At 41.5% G+C, this 26,530-nt stretch overlaps 2 protein-coding genes across 5 annotated transcripts in view; one reads left to right on the plus strand and one right to left on the minus strand.

Annotated features, from left to right (window-relative positions):
- Nucleotides 1-376: 376 nt before the first annotated feature.
- GRSF1 (G-rich RNA sequence binding factor 1) lies at nucleotides 377-14,291 on the plus strand. 2 transcript variants are annotated; one of them, XM_044267927.1, is made up of 10 exons: nucleotides 377-762; nucleotides 3,276-3,432; nucleotides 4,621-4,776; nucleotides 5,176-5,319; nucleotides 5,994-6,129; nucleotides 8,044-8,228; nucleotides 9,234-9,355; nucleotides 10,890-11,025; nucleotides 11,376-11,451; nucleotides 12,922-14,291. In XM_044267927.1, the coding sequence occupies exons 1-9, from the start codon at nucleotides 409-411 to the stop codon at nucleotides 11,423-11,425; spliced, it is 1,440 nt and encodes a 479-aa protein (XP_044123862.1). In that variant the 5' UTR covers nucleotides 377-408; the 3' UTR covers nucleotides 11,426-11,451; nucleotides 12,922-14,291. The 2 variants fall into 2 exon arrangements, with proteins under 2 accessions (XP_044123862.1, XP_044123863.1); XM_044267928.1 differs by lacking the exon at nucleotides 377-762 and adding an exon at nucleotides 973-1,057.
- Nucleotides 14,292-25,012: 10,721 nt separating this feature from the next.
- Nucleotides 25,013-26,530, minus strand: part of RUFY3 (RUN and FYVE domain containing 3) — an 84,677-nt gene continuing 83,159 nt past the window's right edge. For all 3 annotated transcript variants that reach the window (XM_044224767.1, XM_044224768.1, XM_044224769.1), the window contains one exon: nucleotides 25,013-26,456. In XM_044224767.1, the coding sequence (XP_044080702.1) occupies nucleotides 26,313-26,456 (144 nt within the window). In that variant the 3' untranslated portion in view covers nucleotides 25,013-26,312. The remainder of the gene's footprint in view (nucleotides 26,457-26,530) is intronic.

Below are 26,530 nucleotides of genomic sequence, written 5' to 3' on the forward strand. Positions count from 1 at the left end.
ACCTCTTTGTAACAATTCTTTTCAGAAACGGCCCTTTCGCCCCTGAGTCGCGCGCTTCGGGGGGGACAGTGCGGGGCGTCGCTCCGCCGGCGCCCCGTGTCTCCGCCCTCCCAGAGCAAGAGGGGACCCGCTCCGTCCTCCCCGCGCCCCAGCGCCCGGCCGGGGGAAGAGCAGCCCCGCTGCAGTCGCCGGCTCCCCGCGGCCCCTCCCGGCCGGCCGGCAGCCCCGCCCCGGGGGCGGAGACCGGGCGGAGCCGCGCGCTCTCCTCCGCCTCCTCCCGACTCGCCGCGGCCCCGGGTGCCGGCGGCGCATGTGCCTGGCGCCCCCTCCCCGGCCCTGGATTCCACTCCCCCTCCGCTGGCGCTGCAGCCGCAGCCGCCTCCAGGCCCCGCGCCGCCTCCGGAGTCCATGGCCGGGACGCGCTGGGTGCTCGGGGCGCTGCTCCGGGGCTGCGGCTGCAACTGCAGCAGCTGCCGGCGCACCGGCGCCGCCTGCCTGCCTTTCTACTCGGCCGCCGGCTCCTTCCCCTCGGGCGTCTCGGGCCGCCGCCGCCTGCTGCTGCTGCTCGGGGCCGCCGCGGCCGCCGCCTCTCACACGCGGGGCCTCCAGACCGGGCCTCCGTCCGCCGGGAGGCTGGCGGGGCCTCCCCCCGCGGCCGCCTCCGCCGCCGCCGCGGCCGCGGCTTCTTACCCGGCCCTGCGTGCCCCGCTGCTGTCGCAGTCGCTGGCCGCGGCCGCGGGCCCGGCGCGGAGCTACAGCCAGGTACGTGGGCGCCGCGAGGGGCCGCGCGCAGGACCCTTCCCCGGCCGCGCGCGCGCGCGCGCTCCCGCGCCCCTCCGCCGGCGCCTCGCGTGCACGCCCGGGGATCCGCGGCACGCGCCGCGCAGCCGCCCCCCCACCCCCGCCCGCCCCGTCCTCCTATTGGGCCCCAGAACAAGGGACGCTCTCCCGGGCCCCGGGTTTTCTCCTTGTTTTGTTCTCTCGAGTCTCTGGCCGGTTGGGCAGTGTAAGTGTGGCTGGGGGTGAATGTTGAGGCCTTGTTTCCCGCCGGCCCATGGTAGGTTTGGGGAGGCTGTGGGCGCCCCCACCCCGCATCCCTGTCGCTCGCCGCACGCCGCTCGTCAAGTTGGGAGGCCGGACCCGCGGAGGGTTGGGAGTTTCTGTGCGGCCGCAGCGAGAGGCCTAGGCGGCCCCGGCGCGCCTCGAAGCCTGCTGAGGGCTCGGTCCACGCGCTGCCTGACGTGGGCCGGGTCCGAGGGGCCGGAGGCTCGTGGCCCGCGCTCCGCTGTGCCGCGTGCCGCCGGGGGAGGCGGGCTGCCCCGCTTGACCGAAGGTCACCCCTGCCCTTCCACCTCCTCTGGCAGAAGGACCTTTCGGGCCGCGGGTCGCCGCCGGCAGGGAGGACAGCGTGGGGACCGATTTGGGGGTGGGGGGGCGGCGAGAAGGGCGGACGCCTGCGGTCGGGCCGGGACCCGGGGACCCAGGAGCGGACGGACGGTGTTGTCTGAAGTCCGCGTGCCCGTTCGGAACTCCGGTTGCAAGTCTCGTGTGCCCTGGAGGGAGCCTCGCTCCTGCTCGCGACCGCGGCGTCTGCGAAGCATCCGCTCCCGTTTTCCCTGCCACCGCCTGCCTCTCGGATCCTGTTTCTCTCAGGGCAGTTCGGGCTCCTCCTTGAACTTCGGGAACCCGGAGGCTGATCAGCCCGGCCTCGGCTGCCCGTGGCTGAGCTCATTGACTTGAATCCCGGCCCAATACTTAGGGCTGCCCTTTTCGGAAAAAGCTGGAGATGCGTGTGGAATTCTGGGAAAATGGGGACCGGTACCTTTATTAAAAAACACAGACGATCTCTAATAGGCCTTTGCGAGGCAGCTACTCTCTCGTTTTTGTTTGTTTTTTTCCCTCTGAAATTGACTGTAGGGCTATCTGTTGAGCCTCTCCTAGTGTCAGACACCGTGCTCAGATTGGTCATGGACTTCCTAACATTATGTGGACGTCTTCATGGAAAGGATGGGAACCTGCAAAGGCGTGAAGCACCTCCTTAGCATGATAGATTGCAGGTCGCTTGCCTGAGAGCCCGGGTTGTCTTTCCACGTTGATTCCTAGTGCTTGTTGCATTTTTATGAAGTACGGAAAAGACCTCTATCTGCTCGAGGTTTCCATGCATCATGGACTCCTTGTAGGTAGAGGTTAAGTCTTAGTGTCAACTGTGGGATGGAACCAAGGAATCTTTTTCTTCAGCCGCAAAAGAGGACAAGTCTTAAAACTGCGGTTGTCGTTCCTGGTTATGCTTGTAGTGCTGATTGGAATCTTGTTAAATTCCAGTTTTTGCTGAATCTTGTAAAATACAGTTCTTGAGGGATGTCTCAGGCTCTTGTTATCTTACACTACTGCTTTTGCCTCTTGGGATTTTTCCTTACTCAGTTGGTCTGATTTACCAGTTGACAGACTACTCTTTCCAAACACCCTGCTCTCTCGTTATTTTACCCACTCCGAAATGTCTTTTATTAACTCTTTCTTGCCGACTGGGTGAAGGGGACACATTGAGCTTGACATTCAAGTCCCTCTGCTGTATGGTACCAAGTTCCTTTTGCCAGCTCATCTTCTTTGGCTCCTAATTGTACCCTGCAGTGGAGCCAAATGGGATTATTGCTGTTTTCCAAACAGGCTTTTGTTCATTCATATTGCTTCTTCTCCTCACCTCTCAAACTGGAATGCTTTAGATATTGCTTTCGATATGCTTTAGATAAGCACAAAATTCTGTGCTTCCTTTGAGGCACATCTTATGTCTTGATTCTTCTGTTAGTATTCTGTTTTGGATTCCTAATAATCTTGGATCTTAATTGTAGCTCATAAAGCATCCTGTCTTGTAATGCTCGTCTTAGTCTAGATGGTAAGCTCTTTGGGATGAGAGCCTAATACCGCACACGGTGAGTAGGAAGCATTCATATTTGTCCAACTGAAGGGACCCTTCTTGTCCTGCCTTAACTAAAACACTATTATTAGGTGTAATTCCGGACCGATAATTTAAAAAAGAACAAGCCCTGGATGAAATTTATGTCCTGCGAAGTCATTGGGATATACCTGCTTGTTGGGTTAGAATGTATAATTTAAGCCAAAAAAGGATGCGTTAGGGATTTGTGAAGTTCATTTCTTGCCTCTGAAATAGTAACTGTCCCCTAAGAAGAACATCCAGGGCGTTGGTTTGCAGAAATAAACATGTTCCCAGTAAGGTTGTTCAAAGAAGTATTTTTACTTTTCTTCATTTGTCTCGGAAGGAGTCCAAAACTACGTACCTGGAAGATCTCCCGCCCCTCCCTGAGTACGAGTTGGCTTCGTCCAAGTTAGGAGAAGAAGTGGATGATGTTTATCTCATTCGAGCTCAAGGATTGCCCTGGTCGTGCACTATAGAAGATGTGGTTAACTTTTTCTCAGGTATATTCTATGTGTGTTTGAAATACGTAATTTTGTTTGAGTGCGAGGTAGTCTCACAACATGGTAGAACCCAGTTTTCTCCAGAAGTTTTGGTATGTACTTAACCAAACCGCAAAACCAGTTCAGCATAGCTCTTTACGTAACACATACATTTAGAATACAAGATTGCTTAGTGTCAAGGGATGTAATTTCCTTAATAACACTTTTGGAATGTTTACATATCTGTGATTAATTTTTAAGTTCTGGATCTCACTATGATTTTTCATTTTCCTCTTTAAAAAGCTTTTAGGGGATGCCTGAGTCACTCAGTCGGCTAACGGCTCAGCTTGATTTCAGCTCAGGTCATGATCTCAGGGTCCTGGGATTGAGCCCCGAGTCTGGCTCCATGCTCAGTGGGGGGAGCCTGCCTGAGGATTCTCTCCCTCTTCTTTCCAGCTTGCACTTTCTCTCTCACACATAAGTAAATACAATAAATCTTTTTTAAAAAGGGTTTTTTTGTTTTTTTGTTTGTTTTAAAGATTTTTTTAATTTATTTGACAGAGAGAGATCACAAGTAGGCAGAGAGGCAGGTAGAGAGAGAGGAGAAAGCAGGCTCCCTGCTGAGCAGAGAGCCCGATGTGGGGCTCGATCCCAGGACCCTGGGATCATGACCTGAGCTGAAGGCAGAGGCTTTAACCCGCTGAGTCACCCAGGTGCCCCTATTTGTTTTTTTAAAAAGATTTTATTCATGTATTTGAGAGAGAGCGAGAGCAAGCTGGCACGAGCCAGGAGAGGGGCGGAAGGACAAGTAGACATCCCTTCCTACAAAGCACAGAGCTGCTGCCTTGGGCTCAGGTCATGATCTCAGGGTCCTGGGATCGAGCTCCACATCAGGCTCCTTGCTGAGTGGGGAGCCTGTTTCTCCCCTGCCTGGCATTCCCCATGTTTGTGCTTGCTCTCTCCCTCTCTCTCTGTCAAATAAATAAATAAAAATATTAAAAAGAAAAGAAAAGAAACGGAACAGTGTATAGACTACCATCTCATTAGCGTTTGGATGCCTTCAGTGATGGGGGTTTTTGTACGGAATAGGATAGACATTTTGGTTCATGCTTTGTTTTGTTGTTGGAATTGGAGGATTGCATTCTTGTGACTTGTATAATTGAGCTAGAAGTTTGGTTTCTGGTTTTGATTTCGCTGCTGTACTTTCAGACTGCAGAATCCGCAATGGTGAGAATGGAATACACTTCCTCTTAAACAGAGACGGGAAGCGAAGGGGTGATGCCTTAATTGAAATGGAGTCAGAGCAGGATGTGCAAAAAGCCTTAGAAAAGCATCGCATGTACATGGGACAACGATATGTGGAAGGTACGTGAAATCATGCTCTGGCTTTTGTGGTCAGAACCTTAGTCTGTACTTTCGAAGGCAGTTTCATTTGATCCTTAGCAATAATGAAGGAGATAGGCATTACGAATACGCCCTTTTACAGAGTATGAAAATGAAACACAGAGATAATTTCATTTTCTTATCTATAAAATGAGGATGTTGACCAAGTTCACCTCCCAAGTTGGGACGTTTAAATAAGTCACAGCTGGCCCACAGTAAATATTCAGTAAATGTCATTTGTTATTTTTTCCAAAGAAGTACATAAAGATTAAAAATACTGGCTTCTCCATTCTTGGATAACCCACTAAGTATGATTTTTCTTTTTCAATGTCTTCTTCCTTTGCTGTGGAAATGTGCATGCTGTGTGCTTTTTCTTTGCAGTATATGAGATAAACAATGAAGATGTGGATGCCTTAATGAAGAGCCTGCAGGTGAAGTCCTCACCTGTGGTCAACGATGGTGTGGTTCGTTTGAGAGGACTTCCGTATAGTTGCAATGAGAAAGACATCGTAGACTTCTTTGCAGGTGCTTTCCAGTTAAATCATGTTTGGGGCCTCTTTTTTTTTTTTCTCCCCTTACTGTTTTCTTTATATCTTAAATGAACCTTTTCCTAGGTAACTGCATGCAATTGTATTAGGTTCTCTAGGAGAGAACTCTTCACTTAGGTTACCAATGTTTATAGATTACACAAGTGTTTTGACCTATTACTCTGACCTTTGGAGGATGTCACATTTCAGAATTACTTCATGCAGGTTTATTTTACTGTTGAGGAAGATAACCTCTTGTAAGAGTGGCCATATTTGTCTAAGAAAGTAACAATTTTTATCATTTAAAAGCATTATTATCTAGTTCTCTGCTGTGAAAAGTGTAACATTAGTAGTGTTGTTAGTCTAAATTCCTGTTTCCCCTACTACATAATTAATGCCCCCCCCAAAAAACCGCAGATATTGTGTATTTTAGATGGATTGCATGAATCCTAAATATTCTGGAAATAAAGATGTGTAGATGTTACTAGCTTTGCTGCATAATAATTTTCTTTCCCTTAGGCATGTATCCAACTTAGAGACTAGTAAAACAGGCCTTATGTTATACTAATGAAAAAAAAATTACTAGTATGTGAATGAATGTATTAGTCCTAAGGATAAAAAAAGGCTCCTGTTGGTAGCACTAAATTTATAATAATTTTTTTGGTGTCCTAGGACTGAATATAGTAGACATCACTTTTGTCATGGACTACAGAGGGAGAAGAAAAACAGGGGAAGCCTATGTGCAGTTTGAAGAACCAGAAATGGCCAACCAAGCTCTGTTGAAACATAGGGAGGAAATTGGTAACCGGTGAGTGAACCAGATTCTCGTAGTGCTCAAGTACCCTGCTAACAAGATGAGCGGTAATTTATTGTCTAATGCCAGTCCACAGTCACACTTTCCCGAACATACCAAAATTGTCTTTTCAGAGTTGTGGATTGTTTTTGTTGTGTTTTGTTTTGTTTTTGGAGAGGGGGAGCAAGCTAGAGAGCACTGAGCTGGGAAGAGGGGGAAGCAGCTCCTCGCAAGCAAAGAGTCCGAATATGGGCTCCATCCCAGGATCCGGGGACCATGACCTGAGCAGAAGGCAGACGCTCAGCTCACTGAGCCACCCAGGTGCCCCTCAGAGATGCTTGTGTTTTTTTTTCCTTTTGCTTCCAGAATTTCGATATGGTCCACACATGGCATTTGATTGTTACATCTATAGTTCTCTTAAACTAGAGCAAGTCTCCTTCACCTTTATATTTTTATTCCCTTTCCCTTTTAAAATGCAGTTAACTTCTGAACAAACTGAGTCCTCCTGTACAATGTCTCGTGCTTTCTGTTGATCTTGTTGCTTCTTTATGGTGTGACTTTGTTCCTTTGTATCTTCTATTACTTCCTGAAAATGGGAAGTTAAAGCTGAAGTCTTGAATTGATTTGGGTTAACATTTTGATACAGATAAGACACTATAGGTATTGCTGAACATCACACTGGATGCATATAGTGTTGGATCAGTTCATTTGTGTCAAATTTGAAGTACTGAAAAGTGTCAGATTTTGGATTATTGTTTTGCTGCTTTCTGGCTGTTCTATTTGGCTCCGCTGAAGTTTTAAAAAAAATGAAAAGCTATTATAAAGCCGTGTATTTCAGAATCTGTGTATAGAGTTGATGCAGAGGTCTTTATAAAATTTTTTTAAAATAAAAATGTGTATGCAAACCAGCCTCCTCTCCCATTTTCTTTTAGTACTCTTCATATTTTCTTCTAACATGTCTTAGAACAAATAGATTAGTGTTATGTTTTTATGTGGGAAGATTATGGCAGTGTATAAATCTCTTCAATAAATTAAGAAGTAGTGCCTATCTAATCTTTATAGATCTGTAAATACAAATGGTTTTTGTAATTTATGCTTAATAACCTAATTTGGAAAAGCGGTATTGAGAAAAAAACTGGTTTCAGAAGCTTGGATTTAATAGGCAATTTCACTGCCAAGCAGATAACAAGTCAGAATTGACATTTAGTTCATCGAATTCTCATTGGTGTCTTGTTGAAGTTCTGGGGGATTTTAGCTCCTCATGTACTCTGACGTTTAATATCTTACACAGATATCATTGATTTTCACAGAATTGTCTTGTAAGGCTTTAAGAAATAGTTAACCGACAGTAAAAAACAAATCCCTTCTTACCAGATATTTTCATACACACAATTTGTCTCGGCATAGTTGTTCTCACAAAGTAAAACAGAATAGAAAATACTCTTAAGGGGCACCTGGGTGGCTCAGTGGGTTAAAGCCTCTGCCTTCGGCTCAGGTCATGATCCTAGGGTCGTGGGATCAAGCCCCACATCGGGCTCTCTGCTCAGCAGGAGGCCTGCTTCCTCCTCTCTCTCTGCCTGCCTCTCTGCCTACTTGTGATCTGTCTCTGTCAAATAAATTAAAAAAAAAAAAAGAATATACTCTTAATTAAATGTGTATGAATAAAGCTGTTGCCTTGGGCAGAGTGTGGGGGAGATTAAATCAGTGGCCCGTTGAGTGTGGGGGAGATTAAATCAGTGGCCCGTTCTGTTGAGAATACTCTTCAGGGACTAGTATCTGTATCTAGTCTTTTTCTCTCTCATCTGTTATATTTGGACACTTTGTTTCATAAGCTGTCAGAAATATTATATCTGCATGTTCTATTTTAAATGACTTCAGTGTAAAGTAACTTTGCATTATTTGTGTCTGTTCACTTTTGTTTTGATACAGGTATATAGAGATATTTCCAAGCAGAAGGAATGAAGTCCGAACACATGTTGGTTCTCATAAGGGAAAAAAAATGGCATCTTCTCCTACTGCTAAGTATATAACTGAGCCAGAAATGGTCTTTGAAGAACATGAAGTAAGTGAGGATATTCGACCCATGACAGCTTTTGAAAGTGAGAAGGAAATAGGTAAGGACCTGCATCATGGTGAGACTTACTGGATCTGTCTTGTATGTTTTGATATTTAAAATATTTTTTAAGACCATGTTGTATGGAATTATTAGATTATGGGACCAGGGAATTGAGTTGGAAGATTTATCTGTCTTTGAGTGTTATATGGACTTAGAACATATGCAGAAGGGCTTAATTATTTCATAAAAGTTTTTTATATAACTGTTTTTGTGGATTCCATATGCAAAGCTGGGTGGCACAGATATAATAAAAGAATTTAAAATGTCAACATTTAAACTAAGGTGAGAAAAGAATAGTTAGAGAGCTTGAATGTTGACTACAGTAAAACTTTGGTTTGCCTCTGTATTTAATTACTCCTCTGATTCCTAACCGCAAAGCCACATGTGGGATCTTTGAAGTTCGAGCAATCTTTTTTCAACTCAGGCCATGGTGGGTTCCTTGACTGGCTCCATTGGCTGAGCAGTGGACTCTTGGTTTCTGCCCAGGTCATGAATGGGGGTCCTGGGATTGAGCCCTGCGTTGGGCTCGGAGCTCACCAGGGAGTCTGCTTCAGGTTCTCTCTCCCTGTGCCCCCACCCCCACTCTCGTGGGTGCACGGTCGCTCTCAAATAAATAAAACTTGAGACCCGTGCCATGGAATTATCCCTTTACCATGTTTATTCTTTTTTTTAAAGTGCCTAGAACTCAGAACGTTTGTTGCCCTTTTTTTCGCTCATAATCATGTCGCCTTCTTTCTGTTTTCCTAGAAAGATCTGTTTTTTATGTAATCTTGTAGTGGTTTGAGGCACTAAATCTTTGCACTAAATCCTCATGGGTGTTCAGGTGATTTTTGTTAGGTGGCAGAAATTTCAGAACATTTTTGCTTTTAAAAATAAAGCCCTTCTTCCTTACGGATTCAGGAAGAATTGAGGGTTTTGACATAAAGGGCATAACTAATTATAATCTGTTAATAACTCTTGAAGTTCTTCTGTTACTGACGATGCTTTTTGTTCCACCTCTCAGAGTTGCCTAAGGAGATGTCGGAAAAGCTTCCAGAGGCTGCTGACTTTGGGACTGCGTCTTCGCTGCATTTTGTCCACATGCGAGGACTGCCTTTCCAAGCGAATGCCCAAGACATTATAAACGTGTGTGGCAGTAAGATATCCAATCGCAATAGGTTTGGAACAAAAATCCTAAAATTAAATTTATATTAACTTGGGAAAGATACAGAAGAAAATATCCTATTTCTGAACGATTTTTGTACAGTAAAGTGGCAGGCGTCCCCTTTTTTGTGGAAGCTTGTTTTACTTTCTTCCACTGAGAAGTATGGGTTTTATTACATTTTAAGGTCAAGTGTATAATGATAAGAGGATTTTATGGTACAAAATAATATGATGTAGCTTTAGTAGGCAAAGGAAGGAAGTTTGGTTTTTCTTTAAATTAGTTCAACTTAGTCATTTTTGAGTTTAGGAAACTGAGACCCAGAGGGAGTTTGTCACAGGGGAGGTATATGCTGAGCAAGAATCCCAGCGCACCTGAGTGCTCAGAAGCTTGTAGCCTTCTTCAGGATTCCCTAATTTTTGAGAAAGAAATTTTAAAAAAATATTTTTATTTTATAACAATGTATGAAAAGAGGGGCACTGGGGTGGCTTAGTTGTTAAGCGTCTGCCTTTGGCTCTAATTGTGGTCCCAGGGTCCTGGGATTGAGCCCCTCATCGGGCTCTCTGCTTCTCCTTCTCCCACTCCCCCTGCTTGTGTTCCCTCTCTTGCTGTGTTTCTCTGTCAAATAATAAAATCTCAAAAAAAAAAAATATGAAAAGGAAGGGAAACAACAATAGCCATATTGACTTCATGAATCTGAGGACATATACTTAATTAAGGTAGAACCAAAGCTAGAATCATCAGTTAGTAGTGGGTCCTCAGAGTTGTCTTTTTCTTTTTCTTTTCTTTTTTTAAAAGATTTTATTTATTTATTTGACAGAGAGACAGAGATCACAAGTAGGCAGAGCAGCAGGCAGAGAGAGACGGGGAAGCAGGCTTCCTGCTGAGCAGAGAGCCCGATAATGGGGCTGAATCCCAGGACCCTGGGATCACGACCCGAGCCAAAGGCAGAGACTTTAACCCACTGAGCCATCCAGACGCCCCTGTCTTCATTATTTCAAAAAAGCTTGATAGGAATCATATCTTAAACCAGGCAGAGGTCGCACAATCTCATTAAAGCATTACATTCTGTTGCTTTGGTTTGAAATGGTAACCACTCAGTGTGGTACCTCTGTTCATGTAGTGCTGGTAAAAAAACTGGTGAGCAGGTGCATATCTGATATAAAAATGACTAAGAAATGAAAGATGGGCGCTCTTCAGAAACAGGGAAGGATGTATGTGGGAGGAATAACAAAAGTGGTCCTTGCTGGCATAGAAAAGTTAGAGTTCTCTTGATGTGTTGTGTATTGTACAGTTTTTTTCTGTGAACAGATAGTTGAAATGTGACCTTGAGTTCTCAGAGGATCGGAAAAGCCAGAAGACATGTAGATGTGTAACTACTTTGTTGCTTAAAGAGATTTTCTAAGAATAGTGTCTTGGGTGTATCAGTCATAGTCTGAAACAAAAATGCAGAGTCTTAGACTGCTAGAAATTGGACCTAGTACCATTAGGTTCCTTCTGGTTTCTGTTGTTGTTTAGTTCTTTGCTCCGCTGAAGCCTGTTAGAATCACCATGGAATACAGTTCTAATGGGAAGGCCACTGGAGAAGCGGACGTGCACTTCGATACCCATGAGGACGCTGTTGCAGCTATGCTCAAGGACCGGTCCCATGTTCGTAAGTGCTGCCCATGGTGTTCATTGTCAGAGCTCAGCTTGTCTTCACCTTTCTCTGTTTTGGAGTTTGCCTAGACTTTTTCTTTGGGAAACTGTGCTCTGTTAATACTCCTAAATTCAATGTAAAAAGGACAGAACACTATATTGTAATGAAAAGCATTTGTTTGCTAACTGTCCTGAATATTTCTATGTGGAGGTGGGATATTTTTTGCTTTTTTTTTAAATTTTGTTTTTGTTTTTAATTAGGAAATGGACAAAGGGTTTGACTTGCTGTCTAAACTATGAGAAAATTTATATTATTATTTCTCCGTTTTCACCTTCTTAAAATGAATCTTTTCTTGTCATTCTCAGATCATAGATATATTGAATTGTTCCTGAATTCATGTCCAAAGGGAAAATAAGACTTCCAGGGACTCTAGATAATAAGGTAAATTTAAGAGGTATAATTGTGGGAATTATTTTCAATTGATAAATTAGGCATTAACTCACTAATTTGTAATGTGGTGAAAACCTTTTTTTTTTTTTTTTTTAATATTTTATTTATTTGAGAGAGAAGGGAGGTGTGCATGTGTGCACAGGCAAGGAACAGGAGAGGGAGAAGCAGACTCTGTGCTGAGCACAGGGCCCAACGCAGAGCTCCATCCATGACCCTGAGATCGTGACTGGAGCCCAAATCAAGAGTCAGACGCTCAGCCGACTGAGCTACCCAGGAGCCCCTTAATAATGATCAGACTGATCAAGAGGACTCAAGCATCAAAATAAGGAATGAAAATCTCTTGGGAAATAGGATTCATTATGACTGACCAGTGGCTTTGGGTATTTTTCCCATATAGAATCTTTTAGCATCATCCCCAATGTTCATCCTGCTGTGTGCCTAAAAATAATTTTTTACCTTTAATATCTATATATTACGCTGAAAATGTGCTTATGTATGCATTCTTCTTAGAAAATTTAAACACATTTCCTTAGTTCCAAGATATTAAAACGTTTAAAATGATAAATTTGATGTGTAAGCCCGATGATTCACAGACCTGTAGCCCTGGGGCAATAATACATTATATGTTAATAAAACAAAAAAAAAAAAAAACCCAAAAAAACAAACAAAAAAAATGATATATTTGAAATTGGGATTTTTCATTATTATCTACACTTAATGTACCACCGTCTCTTTCCTAAGAAAGTGTTAATGAAAATAGTTGTCTCTCCTAGGAAGTACACAACTTCGTAGAGTTAACTTAATGTGTGACAAATCTACTGAATGTTTGGATGTCCCCTCCCTTCACTAAATGTTATGTGGTATTTTTTATTTACCCATAAAATCTTTTAATGTATTATAATCATTTTTCTATTATAGTGGTGCATTTGAGATAGTTAACTATAATGATTTATTGGAAATACATGAGGCATTTCTTTACTATAGTTCATAGTTGTATTTGTCATAGGCTGTTTTTGGATATAAAATCCCATAATCTTGTGAGGTTAAATATTAGTTAAAATCTATGTTAAATATATTTTGTGCTCAACTCTGAAAATTTGTCTTTATACCAGGATGTAAACAATAATGTCTAATTTTCTTCACTGTAACGTAATGGATTTGTCACTAAATGGATTTGCACTAAATCAGAAAAAAAAAGTATTGGGGCACTTGGGTAGGTCATTTGGGTAAGTGTCCCCAACTCTTGATAACAGCTCTAGTCTCGATCTCATGGTTTTGAGTTCAAGCCCCTCGTTGGGCTCCATGCTGGGCATGACGCCCTCTTTAAAAAAATTATTAAATTTGTATTTCTAAATGGTCTGGGAAAGAGTATGGTATGGTAACACTTTTTCTTTTATTTATTTACTTTGCACCACTTTTTCATTTTGAGTCAGTGTGCAACATTTTTCTTTTTATTTTCAGGACAAAGCAAGAAGCATTTCATTTGCACATCTTTCTTGGACGTGGAATATAAAGTTCCAGTTTTGTAGCAGCAACTGCTAGAGAAAGGATTTGGGGGTTTTGGGTTAATTGCTTATAAGACAAATTGCATAGTGGACTGTTAAGAAAAGGAAAGACTCAGTTTGGAATTATGAAATAAACCACAAATTTAAATTTTTGTTTAATCTGTTCAAGATCTGATTTAAAAATCTGGTTTCTGTTCTATATGATTAAACAGTTTGTTTTCATAGAAGATGTGTTACCCAATGAAAAGACTACATATTTTTATTCAATACTGTCCTTGAAAGTCTTTCTCCTGTTTTACAAATGCTCTGTTGGAAGTTTTGTCTTTTTGCCTCTGAATTAAGGCTCTGCTGTAAAACTTCTCTGGAATGAAATACTGATTTATTTTAACCAAATACTCACCAAAGCAAGGAAAGGTTTCAGACCTTTGAATCATTAAGGTTTGGCAGAGTAGTTTTAATTTTAGGTGTATTAGATTATTTAGGTAGGAGTAGAAATTAAAAAAAAAGAAAACCAGAAATAAGTACCACAGGTTAGTGAGTGTAAGTGACAACAATTTGGCAGTTTTATGTCTTTAGAAATGTTTGCCTTTCTAAGCCTTGTGCTAAAGGCATTTAACTTTGGTGCCTGTATCCGTAAGGAGACAATTCTAGTCTTAAAAGTTCTTTGAACACTCACCCCCCAATTTTTTGTTGATTGTGGGTAAACCTTAAGGGTGTTTGTTAGTCTCAAACTGTGAAGTGACATGTCAAAACAGTCCTGACTGGTAAGGACGTTAATGGCTTCACTTGAATTCAAACCAGCTCCTGAGAGGAAAAAAAAAAAAATCTGTCTCCTCATTTTGCTTTTTCAATGGGATAGCACATCCCATATTTTAGAACAAGTAGGGGTGCCTTGCTTAAATAAAAATAGCATTTAATGTATAACTGTGTGAAGGGTTTATGGATAAAGCTGTACTTCTGTCACATTGTGACGGTACCTTCTGCTTTAATATTAAACAGCTTGTTATTTAAATATTGGATCAAAATGGCTGGCTTCAAAATGTAGTCCTTAATAAACTAACTTTACATGCACCTGTGTAGGAGAATCAAAGTCCTGTATACTTTCTTTGCCTTGTTCCTGTTCTCAGGGTGACGACTGCCACATAGTTACCAGGAGATACAATTCTAGTTCTTAAAATTGAATTAGCCCCGATTTCTGAGAGGTGATATCTGGAAGAGAGATGACGCCTTTTCTCCCTTAATACATAACCATCTCTGATTACCAGCTAAGATGTGAAATCACTGTACTGTAAGTAGTCAATAAATGAAGGCTTCTTTCAGGCTGCAGATTACCTAAGAGTATTTATTTTGGAGTGTGTCTGTCAACCAAATATATTTTTGTTACATCAAATCCTGGTATGGTATGAGAAGAAATTGTAATTTTCGTTTGTATTTCTGTCATCCCATGTGAACATGACTTCATTAAGCATCTAACCATCCTCAGTATTACTAAAGTAGAAATGTGTTCTCATATGGGGCGGAGTATACCAAGCTATCAGAAGGGGTGTCTGTGGCTGTGTGATCTAGTAGAATATGCTCTTTTCTCTGTTGAGCAGTATATATCTTATTTGCTATGGAAAAAATCTATAGGGACTGTTGGGATTGGGGTTGGTGAGAAATTAAATCATTTGCAATTATTTTAAAGCTAATGAATTTCATTTGTACAGCTCTAGGAAAAGAATGAGAGCAAAATCATCAAGATGTTACGTGGTGGGTAAGCGTGAAGGTGGCCCGGGTTGTCTTGCCACATCAGTGGTGAGGGCTCAGTGCAAAAGGTGGCCGTTCTCGGGAAGTCATCTTAGGAATTCGTAGACTTTACTCCCTTAGTAGGTGATCACTCATAATTTAGGCTAGTAAATGAATGATTGCTGAGAAGGCAAATGTAGCTACTGGGAAGAGAAGAGAAGTACATAATAGATCAAAAGTAACCTTTCCATCCAATCAAAAGACATACTTCTATCTCCCCAAATACAAGACTGGGTTGTATAGTAGCTGTTGAAAGAAGTAATGATGGTGAATATTGCTCTTCTGGGTGGGTCCTTTGTGTCTTTATCATCTCTTTGGTGATAAAGCTATGAAAAAATAGCAGGTTTAGATAAGGAGAGATGACCCATCTTGGCGTGGCTAGCTACTTGAATGGCAGGGGTGGCAGGGGGACGGCTGATGATTAGCAGGTAGATCCGGTGGAGAGCATTGCTGGAGATTGTGATCGGATGGGTACACTCCCTGACATGAGAAGGAAGCAGAACCAGAGTTGTCCCTCTGCCTGGGTGAATGAGGCTTCTGCCAGGTGGGAAGAGAGACTGAATCCACTGTGGAGTGGGGGGCTGGGAATCCTTCTTACTACTGTGGTGCGGGGCGGAGGAAGCGGGAGAAGGCCCCTTATAGCCACAGGCCATTTTGAGGCAATGGCCCTGCTTTTGATGAGTCAGCAGGTCCTGTGGGCATCCTCTGCCAGGCACAGTCCTTTAACAGATTGTCATTTGAAGTGTTTCCTCTGGGTTAGACCCTATTCCTTTTATAATCTAAGACATTCCATTGTTTTAAGAGTGTCCCCTAAATCATGGGAAAGCGTTCACATTGAACGGGCAGGGCCTGTGTTACGGAGTAGAATGGCGTGTCTCCGATGTAAGGTAGAGGCAGGCCCAAGTTCCAGAGGCTTTACAAAAAATGTGTAGTAGGAATAGGTTTGCCCTCAGTCCAGACTAGATGAGACTCTGAGGTTTAGAGGAAGGGAATGAAGCCGCTATAAAACATTCCTGTGTAGGATTTTGTGTGTACATAAGACTTCAGCTCATTTGGGTAAATACCAAGGAGGGCGATTGCTGGATCATATGGTAAGACTATGTTTAGTTTTGTAAGAAACTGCCAGACTCTTCCAAGGTAACTGTCATTTTGCGTTCCCACTAGCAGTGAGTGCGAGTTCCTGTAGCAGTTCCTTCTTGGCAACACTGGGTGTTGTCAGCGTTTGGAATTTGAGCTGTTGTCATAGGTGTTGACTGGCTATCTTGTTTTATTTTGCCGTTCCATAATGACCCAAGAGGGTGAGCCTCTGTTTTATGTATTTGTATCTGCGTATTGTCTTTGGTGAGATGTCTCTTGAGAGCTTTTGCCCAGTTTCTTAGGTGGTTATCTTACTGAATTTTAGGACAGGGATATAGGAAGGTTTAGTTTCATTCTTGAACCTTGATGACATGAAAATAAATGGTGGGGTGATTTATAAATTGCATTTTATTTTTTGAACAAAATAAAATTCAAAAGATATACAAGGGTATACGGTGAAGTCTGCTTCCCATCCTAGACTTTAGCCACTTAGTTCTCCTACTCAGGCAACCCTGTCATCAGTTGCCAGGTAAACTTCCAGTGATGTTTACTGTACAGATGAGCAAAGATTTAATAGACATTTTCATTTCTTTTTAAAATATAAATTATAGCATAACTCTACATGCTATTCTGTGCCATTTTTTCCCTTCTAATATATCCCAAAGATCATTTTATATCCATATATCGAATCCTCTCATTTTTTAAAATGTACAGTATAGATATATGTAATTTAACCTGTCCATTACTGGTGAGCAGGTGAATTGTTTCCAATCTTTTGCTATTGTAATGCTGAAATGAATTATCTTGTATAAATTTATGTCATTTTGTACATACACAAATTTCTCTAGGATAAATGGTCAGAGTATGTACACTTGTAATTTATATCTAAAATTAAACTTGTAACAATAATTTATTTTTTCTTAGTTTACACCAGCAGCGCAAGTGTCCATTTTCCCATAGTCTCACTAACACAGCATATTAGCAATCTATTTGCCAATCTGACTGGTTTAAAAAAACTGCAGTGGTATTCTCTTAGGAGGTAGCATTTCATGTTTAAGACTTCTGGGGTTTCCTTTTCTGTGAATTGTCTTCATATCCTAACCCCATTTGTCCCTCCCTTGTTATGCCTGTCTACTTATCTCTTCATATCAATCTTAAAGCAAATCCAAGACCTAGCCTCATAACATATGACCCTATTTCAGCATGCATCTCTTTCTTAAAAAGGACTTTAAAAACCACCATTCCTAAAAATATTTTCTTGTCAAAAATACCTTTCTGAAAAGTGATTTTTAAAAAAAAGTTTTATTTGAATCAGGATCTAAGCAGCAGTCCTTACGTTGCAGTTGGTTATGACTCTGCTCCAACATTTTTAAATAAAAAAATTTGAGCATAGAGAATAAATTATAAACATATGTACACCTACACCTAGATTCTACAGGTAATATTTTGTCATACTTTCTTCATCATATCTGTGCATCTATCAGTCTCTTTTTTTCTTTATAGATATCAAAGTTGTAGACATACTTAACTCTTAAGCTTTTTGAAATACATACTGTAGAGTTTTTCCTTGAGGTGAAATTTATAGTGAACAAGTGTCAAGTGTACCTGTCACGTGATGAGTTTAATGTACAACCGTGTAACCTCTGGCAAGCTGTGGAACATTTCCATCATATCACAAGATTTCTTCACCCAGTCAAGTCCTGCACCTTTCCCATCCCCTCTTCCTGTTAGAATTTTTTTTTTTGCCATAGATTAGTTGACCTATTCTAGAACTTTCGTATAAATGGAATCATACAGTGTAAAGTTTAACTCAGCATGTTTTGAGAGTCATCTGTTTCAGCTTTTTGTTCCGTTTTCGTTGCCGAGTAGTATTCCATTATCGGAAACTACCACAGTTTAACTTTTCACTTAGATGAACAACTGATGGACAGTGGGCTGTTTCTAGTTTTGGTTCCTGTGATTAAAGTGGCTATGAACATTCTTATGCAAGCCTTTTTGTGGATCTACATTTTAATTTCTTCTGGGTAGTATTTAGTTGAATAACCTGAGTTGTAAGATAGATGTAGTTTTAAGTTTACTAGAAATTGACATACTTTTTTCTTAAGTGGTCATCCTATTTTGTAAAACCAACAATATGAGAGTTCCAGTAGATTATGATTTTTTTTAAAAGATTTTATTTATTTATTTGACAGAGATCACAAGTAGGCAGAGAGGCAGGCAGAGAGAGAGAGAGGAGGAAGCAGGCTCCCCGCTGAGCAGAGAGCCAGATGCGGGGCTCGATCCCAGGACCCTGGGATCATGACCTGAGCCGAAGGCAGAGGCTTTTACCCACTGAGACACCCAGGCGCCCCCCAGTAGATTATTTTTGGGAAAATTATAGTCTTTATAATATTAAACCTTTCTATCCAAGAACTCAAGATCTGTTTCCATTTTATTTGGGTATTATTTAGTGTTCTAGAAAGTTTCATAATTTTCTGCATATCATAATTTTCTTGCATATTATTATTTAGTAAGCATAGCTAATGAGGTACATCTTCTATTTTTATCTACATATTTTTGTGAGATGTCTTTTTTTAGTCCTTATAGCTATTAAAGTGAAATATTGAAATAAAATTATTTTAGAACCGGACATTTAAATTATATCCTAATTGAAAAGAATTACAAACTAATATTTTTATTAAGGAAAATTTTACTTATCAACTAAAATAATTACATTAGTATTTATGTTATTCATTTTAAGTTTCTATTATGGATTTCATGCCTTACAAGGAATATGTGTCAAATTTTTGCTAAGGAAACAGAAAGGCCTTGAGGATGAAGGTTAAACAAAGCTGCTGATGGCTTTCAGGAAATCAGGATTGGTAGGAGTTGCAGGAAATGGCTGACTGTGATTCAGCTACATATTCACCACTGAGATGAAATAATTCACAGGAGGAATACCAGAAGCTTCCGGAAGCATCTTACATCTAATGTTTGCCAAAGCACATGACATGCTTGCCAGTGGCAAGGAAAAATATTGTAGTTTCTGCTTCTCTCCCACTGTGCAAAGCTTGTGTGAGTCTCTCTTATAGGCAGAATGTAATGCAAAACCCTGCTGGCAGGGAATTCTGAGAAATCTAGTTCCTAGTCTTCTAGCCTTCGTGAATAAGACATTCTGGAAGGTGGATACTAGGTCCACATCCTCACCGTTTGGTGCCAGTTTGCGATTTTAGCCATTCTGTGTGTAGTGGTTATTTAATTGTGGCTTTAATTTGCTGTTCATGACAACTGATAATGTTGAACCTTTTTTCATAAGCTTCTTGGCCATACAAATACCTTCTTTAGTGAAAATGAAGTGCCTGTTATTTCTTTTAACCTGTATGTTCTCCTTTCCATATCTTTTGCCCTTATTTGAAGAAATAAGATTAACCTGTAAAGGTCTCCAGGAACTGAATTTTGTAATTTGCCTTCCTATGATGTTTATTGGCCACTTTTCTATTGTGTTTGATTTTTTTTTCTTAATAGGAGCCCTTTGTTCTTTCAGTGAGCTAACTAAATACCTTTCCTCTCAGCGCTTTGCCGTTTTGTTTGCTAGTCATGGCAGAAAATATTTTTATGTGGTGTAATTTTTTTTTAAGGTTTTAAAAAATATATATATATTTATTTATCAGAGAGAGAGAGAGAGAGAGAGAGCAGCAGCAGCAGGCAGAGGGAGAAGCAGGCTCCCCATTGAGCAGGGAGCCTGATGTGGGACTCTTATCTTAGGACCCTAGGATCATGACCGGAGCCAAAGGCGGATGCTTAGCTCACCGAGCCACCCAAGTGTCCCTGCGTGGTGTAATTCTTATTAATTTGGAGAGCATAGGAGTAGGGGAGGGGCAGCGGGAGAGGGAGAGAGAATCCCAAGCAGCCTCCATGTTGAACGTGGAGTGTGACACGGGTCTTGATCTCCCGCCCCTGAAATCATGACGTGAGCAAATTCAGGAGCCAGGTGCTGAACCAACGGAGCCATCCACGCACCCCTATGTGGTGTGTCTCTTAAATATTCCCTTTTATGGCTGCTAGGTTTTGTGTCAGGATTAGGCCATTGTAGTGAAATGCTTTTGAAAGTACTTGGTGAAGCCATGGAGCCAGTGTGGACTAGAATATGAATGGACTCCGTGAAACTCTCAAGGATCACTATGGTACATTTAAGAAAAAGTCTTTAAAGTGATCCAGACTGAATTTGAAGGCCGCAGGTGAAATTTCCCAAGTATTTTCAAAGACCTGTGATCCCAAAACATACCTGGTTCTAACTAGCCTTTCTGTTACTTGACGATGACATTTGAGAATAAAGACCAAGAGTTAAGGACACACGGAGTTATTCACAGTCTCTGATAGACTGGCTGTAGTATTCATTTATCTCTTGGTCTTGTCAAGAAAGCAAATGGGGGAATACAAGTTATAATATTGGGCTAATTTTTAACCTGCTTTAAATTTTTAAGTTTTTTTTTTTTTTTTTAAGATTTTATTTATTTATTTGATAGAGAGAGATCACAAGTAGGCAGTGAGGCAGGCAGAGAGAGAGGAGAAAGCGGGCTTCCCGCTGAGCAGAGAGCCGGATGTGGGGCTCGATCCCAGGACCCTGGGATCATGACCTGAGCCGAAGGCAGAGGCTTTAACCCACCGAGGCACCCAGGTGCTCCTAAGTTTTAAAGCTTTTAACTTTTTCAAAACTTTAACCTGCTTTTAATGAACTTTAAATTTATTTAAAGAATAAATTATTTTTGATAGACCTTATAATTGAATATGAATGATGCTATTGTGTCAAAAGCAGCACCCCAAAAGGGTAAGGCGATGTTGCTGCCTGGGGACTTCAATAGCTTTTCTTCTTTCTTTCTTTTTTTAAAGATTTTTATTTATTTATTTGACAGATGATATCACAAGTAGGCAGAGAGGCAGGCAGAGAGAGAGGGAGAAGCAGTCTCCCTGCTGAGCAGAGAGCCCAATGTGGGGCTCCATCCCAGGACTCTGAGCCGAAGGCAGAGGCTTTAACCCACTGAGCTACCCAGGTGCCCCTTCTATAGCTTTTCTGTCCTCTCTGCCTATTGGAGGCCTGAGTGCTCCCTCTCTACCAAGCTTAATTATTAACTCTTAGGACTAGGACATCCTCAGCAATGCTTACAACTGGTCACTGGCTCTGTTTTTTAAATACCTTTTTGTTTCAATATGCTGTCTTTAGATAAAATTTGACTTTTATTCGAGGTATAGAAATTGTACATGCCAGATATTTAATTTCTGATTTGGTAGACTGATATGCATATAAAACTCTCTGTACAAAAGTAATGTGTTAACAAAATTAATTGTCCTCAGGGATGTTGAGAATAAAAGATTCAATAATGTCCAAGAAATGTCTAAGAAGCCTTAAGATTTGACTTGAGGGACCATTAAGGGGATATATTAGGCTAAGTTATTTGAAAAGTGTTTTATTATAAATCAAAATATGGTCACTTCTGAAATACAATTCTTTCAAAAGGGCCTACCTTTTCTGTTGAGCAAAGCTAAAATAAGGCTATAATAGTGACCCCAAGAGCTACTTTAAAATCACTAGTTCATACCTGGGGTCCTTTCATAGAACGGTTAAATTCTCTTTTAAGACTTTCATCATACATCTTTATTGACTTACACTGAGCTATAAATCTGACTTAAAATCCTCATTCTGAGGAAACTTCTATTTGGAAATAAACAACATTTAGGGAGTTAAGTTCCATTAAGTTTAGATCTAGGAGTATGAAAGTACCCTTTTTTATTTAAGGAAATTTTTTTTAGATTTTACTTTTCCTTAGTAATCTCTCCACCCAATGTAGGGTGCAAATTCATACCCCTGAAATCAAGGGGTGCGTGCCCCATCGACTGGACCAGGTGCCCCTAAGTAAACCTCATTTCAGAGTAGTTTTAGGTATACAAAAATATTGGAAAAATAGATTTCCTACATGTACCTCATCTAGTTTCACTATTGTTCACCTCTTACATTGTACAGTGTATTTGTCACAACTAATGTTAGTACGTTACCATGAACTAAATTCCACACTTCGTTTAGATTTTTTTTTTTAATCCATTACGTTTTATTTTGAGTATGTTCTGGATACTTCCCCTGCTCTTTTACATCAAGAGCATTAACATTTTGGAAGAATCTCAACAGATCTAGAGAATTATCATCATTGGTCCCAGGATACAGAAACTGTGACCTCCGAGAATTCTGGAAATCTCCAGGTCAGCCATGTGCTGAGGGGATCAATGCGAAACGACCAGCAGCTTTCCCAATGTATCTCAGTTCATTTAGATTTTATTGGCTTTTGCCTCCTGTCTTGTTCCAGGATACCACATTACATTTAATCATGTCTCTGTAACCTCTGACCTTGTTTCTGACGACCTCGACAATTTTAAGGAGTACTGACTGGTCAGGTATTTTGTAGAATCAGTTTTGAGGTTTTTCTCATGGTTACAGTGGGGTTATAGGATTTGGTGAGGAAGAACACCAGGGTCCCATTTTCACTCATCTTATTAAAGATTCATGTTTGCAGCGTGACTCATCACTGACATCAATTTTGATCACCTGACCAAGATAGGGTTTGCTGGGTGACTATAAATTTCCTTTTTCCTTTTTCTATATTGTACTTTAAAAAAAAATTGTACTTTCTATATTGTGCAAGTTACTAAGTACAGCCCACATTCAAGAGGTGGAAAGTTAAGCTTCATTTTGAAGAAATAGAAAATCATTTGGGAATTTTCTGTGTAGATGTGCCACTTCTCCCTCACTTAATTAAAATCTTTTGTATTAATAGGAGCTCAGATATTTTGTACTTTGGCTTATAACCCTATTCTACATTATTTCGTTGCTCACACTTAGCTTTGGCCCCCGGGAGCTTTTTATTGGCCACTGTATCCCTTCAATGTCCTTGACCCTTTGGTTTTTATGCTACTTTCTCACTTCCTGGCATTACAAGATGTCCCAGATCTAGCATCAGCCATTTCTTCAAAGAGCCCTGGTTCCTTTTAATGGATAATGGTGTTAGAAACCAAGCTGTAGGGGCGCCTGGGTGGCTCAGTTAAGCGTCTGCCTTCAGGTCAGGTCATGATCCCAGGGTCCTGGTTTTGAGCCCGGCATGGGCTCCTTGCTCAGTGGGGAGCCTGCTTCTCCCTCTCCACCTGCCTGCCATTCCCCTTGCTGTGCTGTCAAGTAAAATCTTAAAAAAAACCAAAAAACAAAAAAACCAAACACCCAAGCTTCGGTCTTTCTCGCTCTCTCTTCTTTTTCTAAGATCTTATTTATTTGAAGGAGAGCGAGTGAGAGCATGACCAGGGGGGAGGGAGAGGGAGAAGCAGGCTCCCTGCCGAACAGGGAGCCCGATGCGGGACTCCATCCCAGGACCCCAGGATCATGACCTGAGCAGAAGGCAGATGTTGAACGGACTGAGCCACCCAGGCGCCCCAAGCTTTAGTTTCTAATGAAAGATTGGCTATCGGGTTGTGCCCACTGCTACCAAGTGTTGGCTTCTAGACCCCCGCAGCAGACCGAACTCTGTGTAAACCCATATTCATCTTCCCCAGCTGAATCCCCCCCCCCTTCCCTCAAACCCCTGGCAACCACCATTCTACTGTGTCTGAATTCGGCCGCTCTAGGGACCTCACACAAACGGAGTCCTATCTGTCCTGGGACCGGCTTATTTCACTTGCAATGTCCTCAGGATTCATCTGTGTAGTAGTACGCGTCAGAATTTCCTTCCTTTTTCAGGCTGAATACCCCACTGTATGTATCTGCTGCATTGTTTCTTCTTGGTGGACACTTGGGTTGCTTCCCCTTTTGGCTGTTGTAAATGCTGCTGTGAACATAGTTGTATAAATATGTTTGGGTCCCTGCTTTCGCTTTTGGGTGTAGCATACCCAGAAGGGGAACTGCTGTATTACCTGGTGATTTTAATTTCTTCAGGGACCGCCGTACTGTTGGGCAGTGGCCGCACCCCTGCCCACAGCACACAGGAGTTCGTTTCTCCACGATTCTGATGGAAGTCCAACCCATGTTTTTTTCATTATTGTTGTTGCCTGTGCTTTTGGTGTCTTATCCAATAAATGATTGCCAAATCTAATATGAATCTTTTCCTGTTTTTTTCCCCCTAGCTCTGGTTCTAGCTCATTTGTTTCGATCTTTGAACAGTTTGGAGTTAATATTTGTATATGTTGTAGGAGAGGTCCCACTTTTTTCCCTTGCTTGTCAACATCCAATTTTCTCACCCAATTTGTTGAAAACACTGTCCTTCAAGTCCCTTCTGGTCTTGGCACCCTTCTCAAAAATCATTAGACCGTATGTATAAAGGTGTATTTCTAAGCTCTCCTATTCCGTTGGTCTAGGTCTTTAAGCCAGTACCATACTTGTTTTAAAAACCATACCGTTTTGATCACTGTAGCTTTGTACTAAGTTTTGACGTAAGAAATGACACCTCCAACTTTGTTCTTTTTCAAGATTGTTTTGGCTATTTGGGTGTCCCCTGGGATTCCATATGAATTTAGCATGGGTGCTTTTATTTCTGCAAAAAATATTGGGGTTTTGATAGGATTACATGGGATCTATAGATGGTTTTGAGTAATATTGACATCTGAACAATATCGTCTTCCAATCCATAAACATGGTGTGTCCTCCTGTTTGTTGTGATCTTTAATTTCTTTAGGCAACGCTCTGTAGTCTCCAGTGTACAAATCTTTTGCCTCTTTGTTTATTCCTAATAATGGTATTCTTGTTGGTGTGCACTGTGAATACTGGAAAGCACAATTTTTAAGGAAGACAGAACTAACATGAAGTCAAGGCATTCGTGACTTGGTTCCCTTGCTTTTGTGGACCAGCTGCACCAAGAGATCTTTGGAGATTTGTCGGGGCGGGGGTGGGGGGGGGGGAAGAAAAAGCCTAAATAGTTTTGTGTGTTAAGTCACAATAAAAATCTCAAGTGGCTAATTACTTATTCTTCCTCACATTCCAGGTACTGAGTTGCCTCCTCTTTGCAATTTGATAACAAAACTAGTTATAAAATAGCTTTTTGCTAATTTGGGATAATTCCCCACATTACCTGTAGCACCTAGAACAGTGCTGAGAACATGCAGATGGCCAAAAATAAGATGAGGAAACACACACACACAATTATTCCAAAGGGATAAAAACAGTCAACAACCTAGGCTAGAATTATTAGATTTTATTTTTCCCTAGTACTTTTAAAAGCTCAGCTTCACCATGTAACAGGCCAGACTTTTGGAATAACAACTCTTTCCCAGGCTATAACCCTTTTGAGGAGAATTTATCAAGTATAATGGTTCCAGGATATTTCCACCCCAGAATTCTAAACCAGTTACAGAATCCGCATCTTCTTAGGTCTTAATTATAATTAATAACCTAGACACATGTAACATAATCAAAATAGCACATACCACTGTTTTTCTTCCCTTGTGGAAGGCACTTCCCCCAATTTTCGCCCAAAGGGTTTGATATGAAGAGATGTTTTAAGTATCACACTTTCCAAAAAATCTGTCTACCAGTTCTAATTCTTGGCTCAGAAAGGTACCCCTTAGTCAAGAAAATAAATATTCTGAGCTAATTGATCTCAGCCACGGACAAATTAAAATTGTTTTACTTTACACCTGACTAACCTTTGCTTTCAATACCTCCTATTTGCAAAACTCAAACCCTATCTTTAAAACACAGTTGTCCTTATGACTTGGGAGAGCAGGGAAGGCTTAGGAAGGGAGCTGGCTTCTATTCTGCAGGAGGACATTCTGAAAAGGGCAGATACTTATTTCTGAAGTCATTAAGTGGAGAAATGGCAAATGTTTCTTATTCTGATACTGAAAACACTTGTAAGGCCAGGACCTTTCAGGTCCCGAAACTGTAATAAATTACATTGTTTTAAGTACATTCAAAATTTATATTACTCTGTAATTTCTTTTCCCTGAGTTTGGGTTCACAGTTTGGTAGAGATACTTTAAAGAGGTAGTTCATGGGGGTGAAGAGGAAACCGTTTATGTCTAGCAGCACCAGGGGATAATATAAAACATCTAAATTTTGATCTCTGTTAACATTTATCTTTCCCCCTTGAATCTGCAAATGTAAAAGAAGGAGATGATCATTTTCCTATTTTTTTTTTTTTCTTATCTGTATGGACCTTCTCTCCTGTTATGTCCATGCCAGTATTATCACTATTCATAAAAATAGCTCCTCCAAAGACATGCTAAAAAATAAAGCCTTCAAAGGTGGGATTGTTTAAGATTTAGAAGAGAGAGGCTCAGCTGAGTAACTTTTATTCATACAGTCATTAGGGTAACTGAGCAAACCTTCCAGCACCCCCAACCACTGCCTTTTCTCCCTGGACCCAGTTTATTTAAATCATTCCTATCAATGCTGGAGCTGACTCTAAGTTCTGGGCTCTAGGAGATCCTGGCATCTAACATGGGTGCAGACACTGGTCCAGGTCTCGGCTTCCGGTCTTACGATGGGCTGGTGGAGTACCGTTTCATCAGATGTTCGTGGCAGGGATTGCAAACTCGCTCAGGCTTGATACTTGAAGGAAGAGGCAGTTCGTTTGTTGAGCAGGCATTACAGAAAGTCCCTCTGCAGTTCTTACACACATTCTGCGAGGAGAAGAGGGAGGTTAGGTGGGGAACAGACGTGCACGGCATACAGATACACGGGCTATAAACGGCCA

Source organism: Neovison vison, chromosome 11 (assembly GCF_020171115.1).
Source record: "Neovison vison isolate M4711 chromosome 11, ASM_NN_V1, whole genome shotgun sequence".
NCBI lineage: Eukaryota > Metazoa > Chordata > Mammalia > Carnivora > Mustelidae > Neogale > Neogale vison.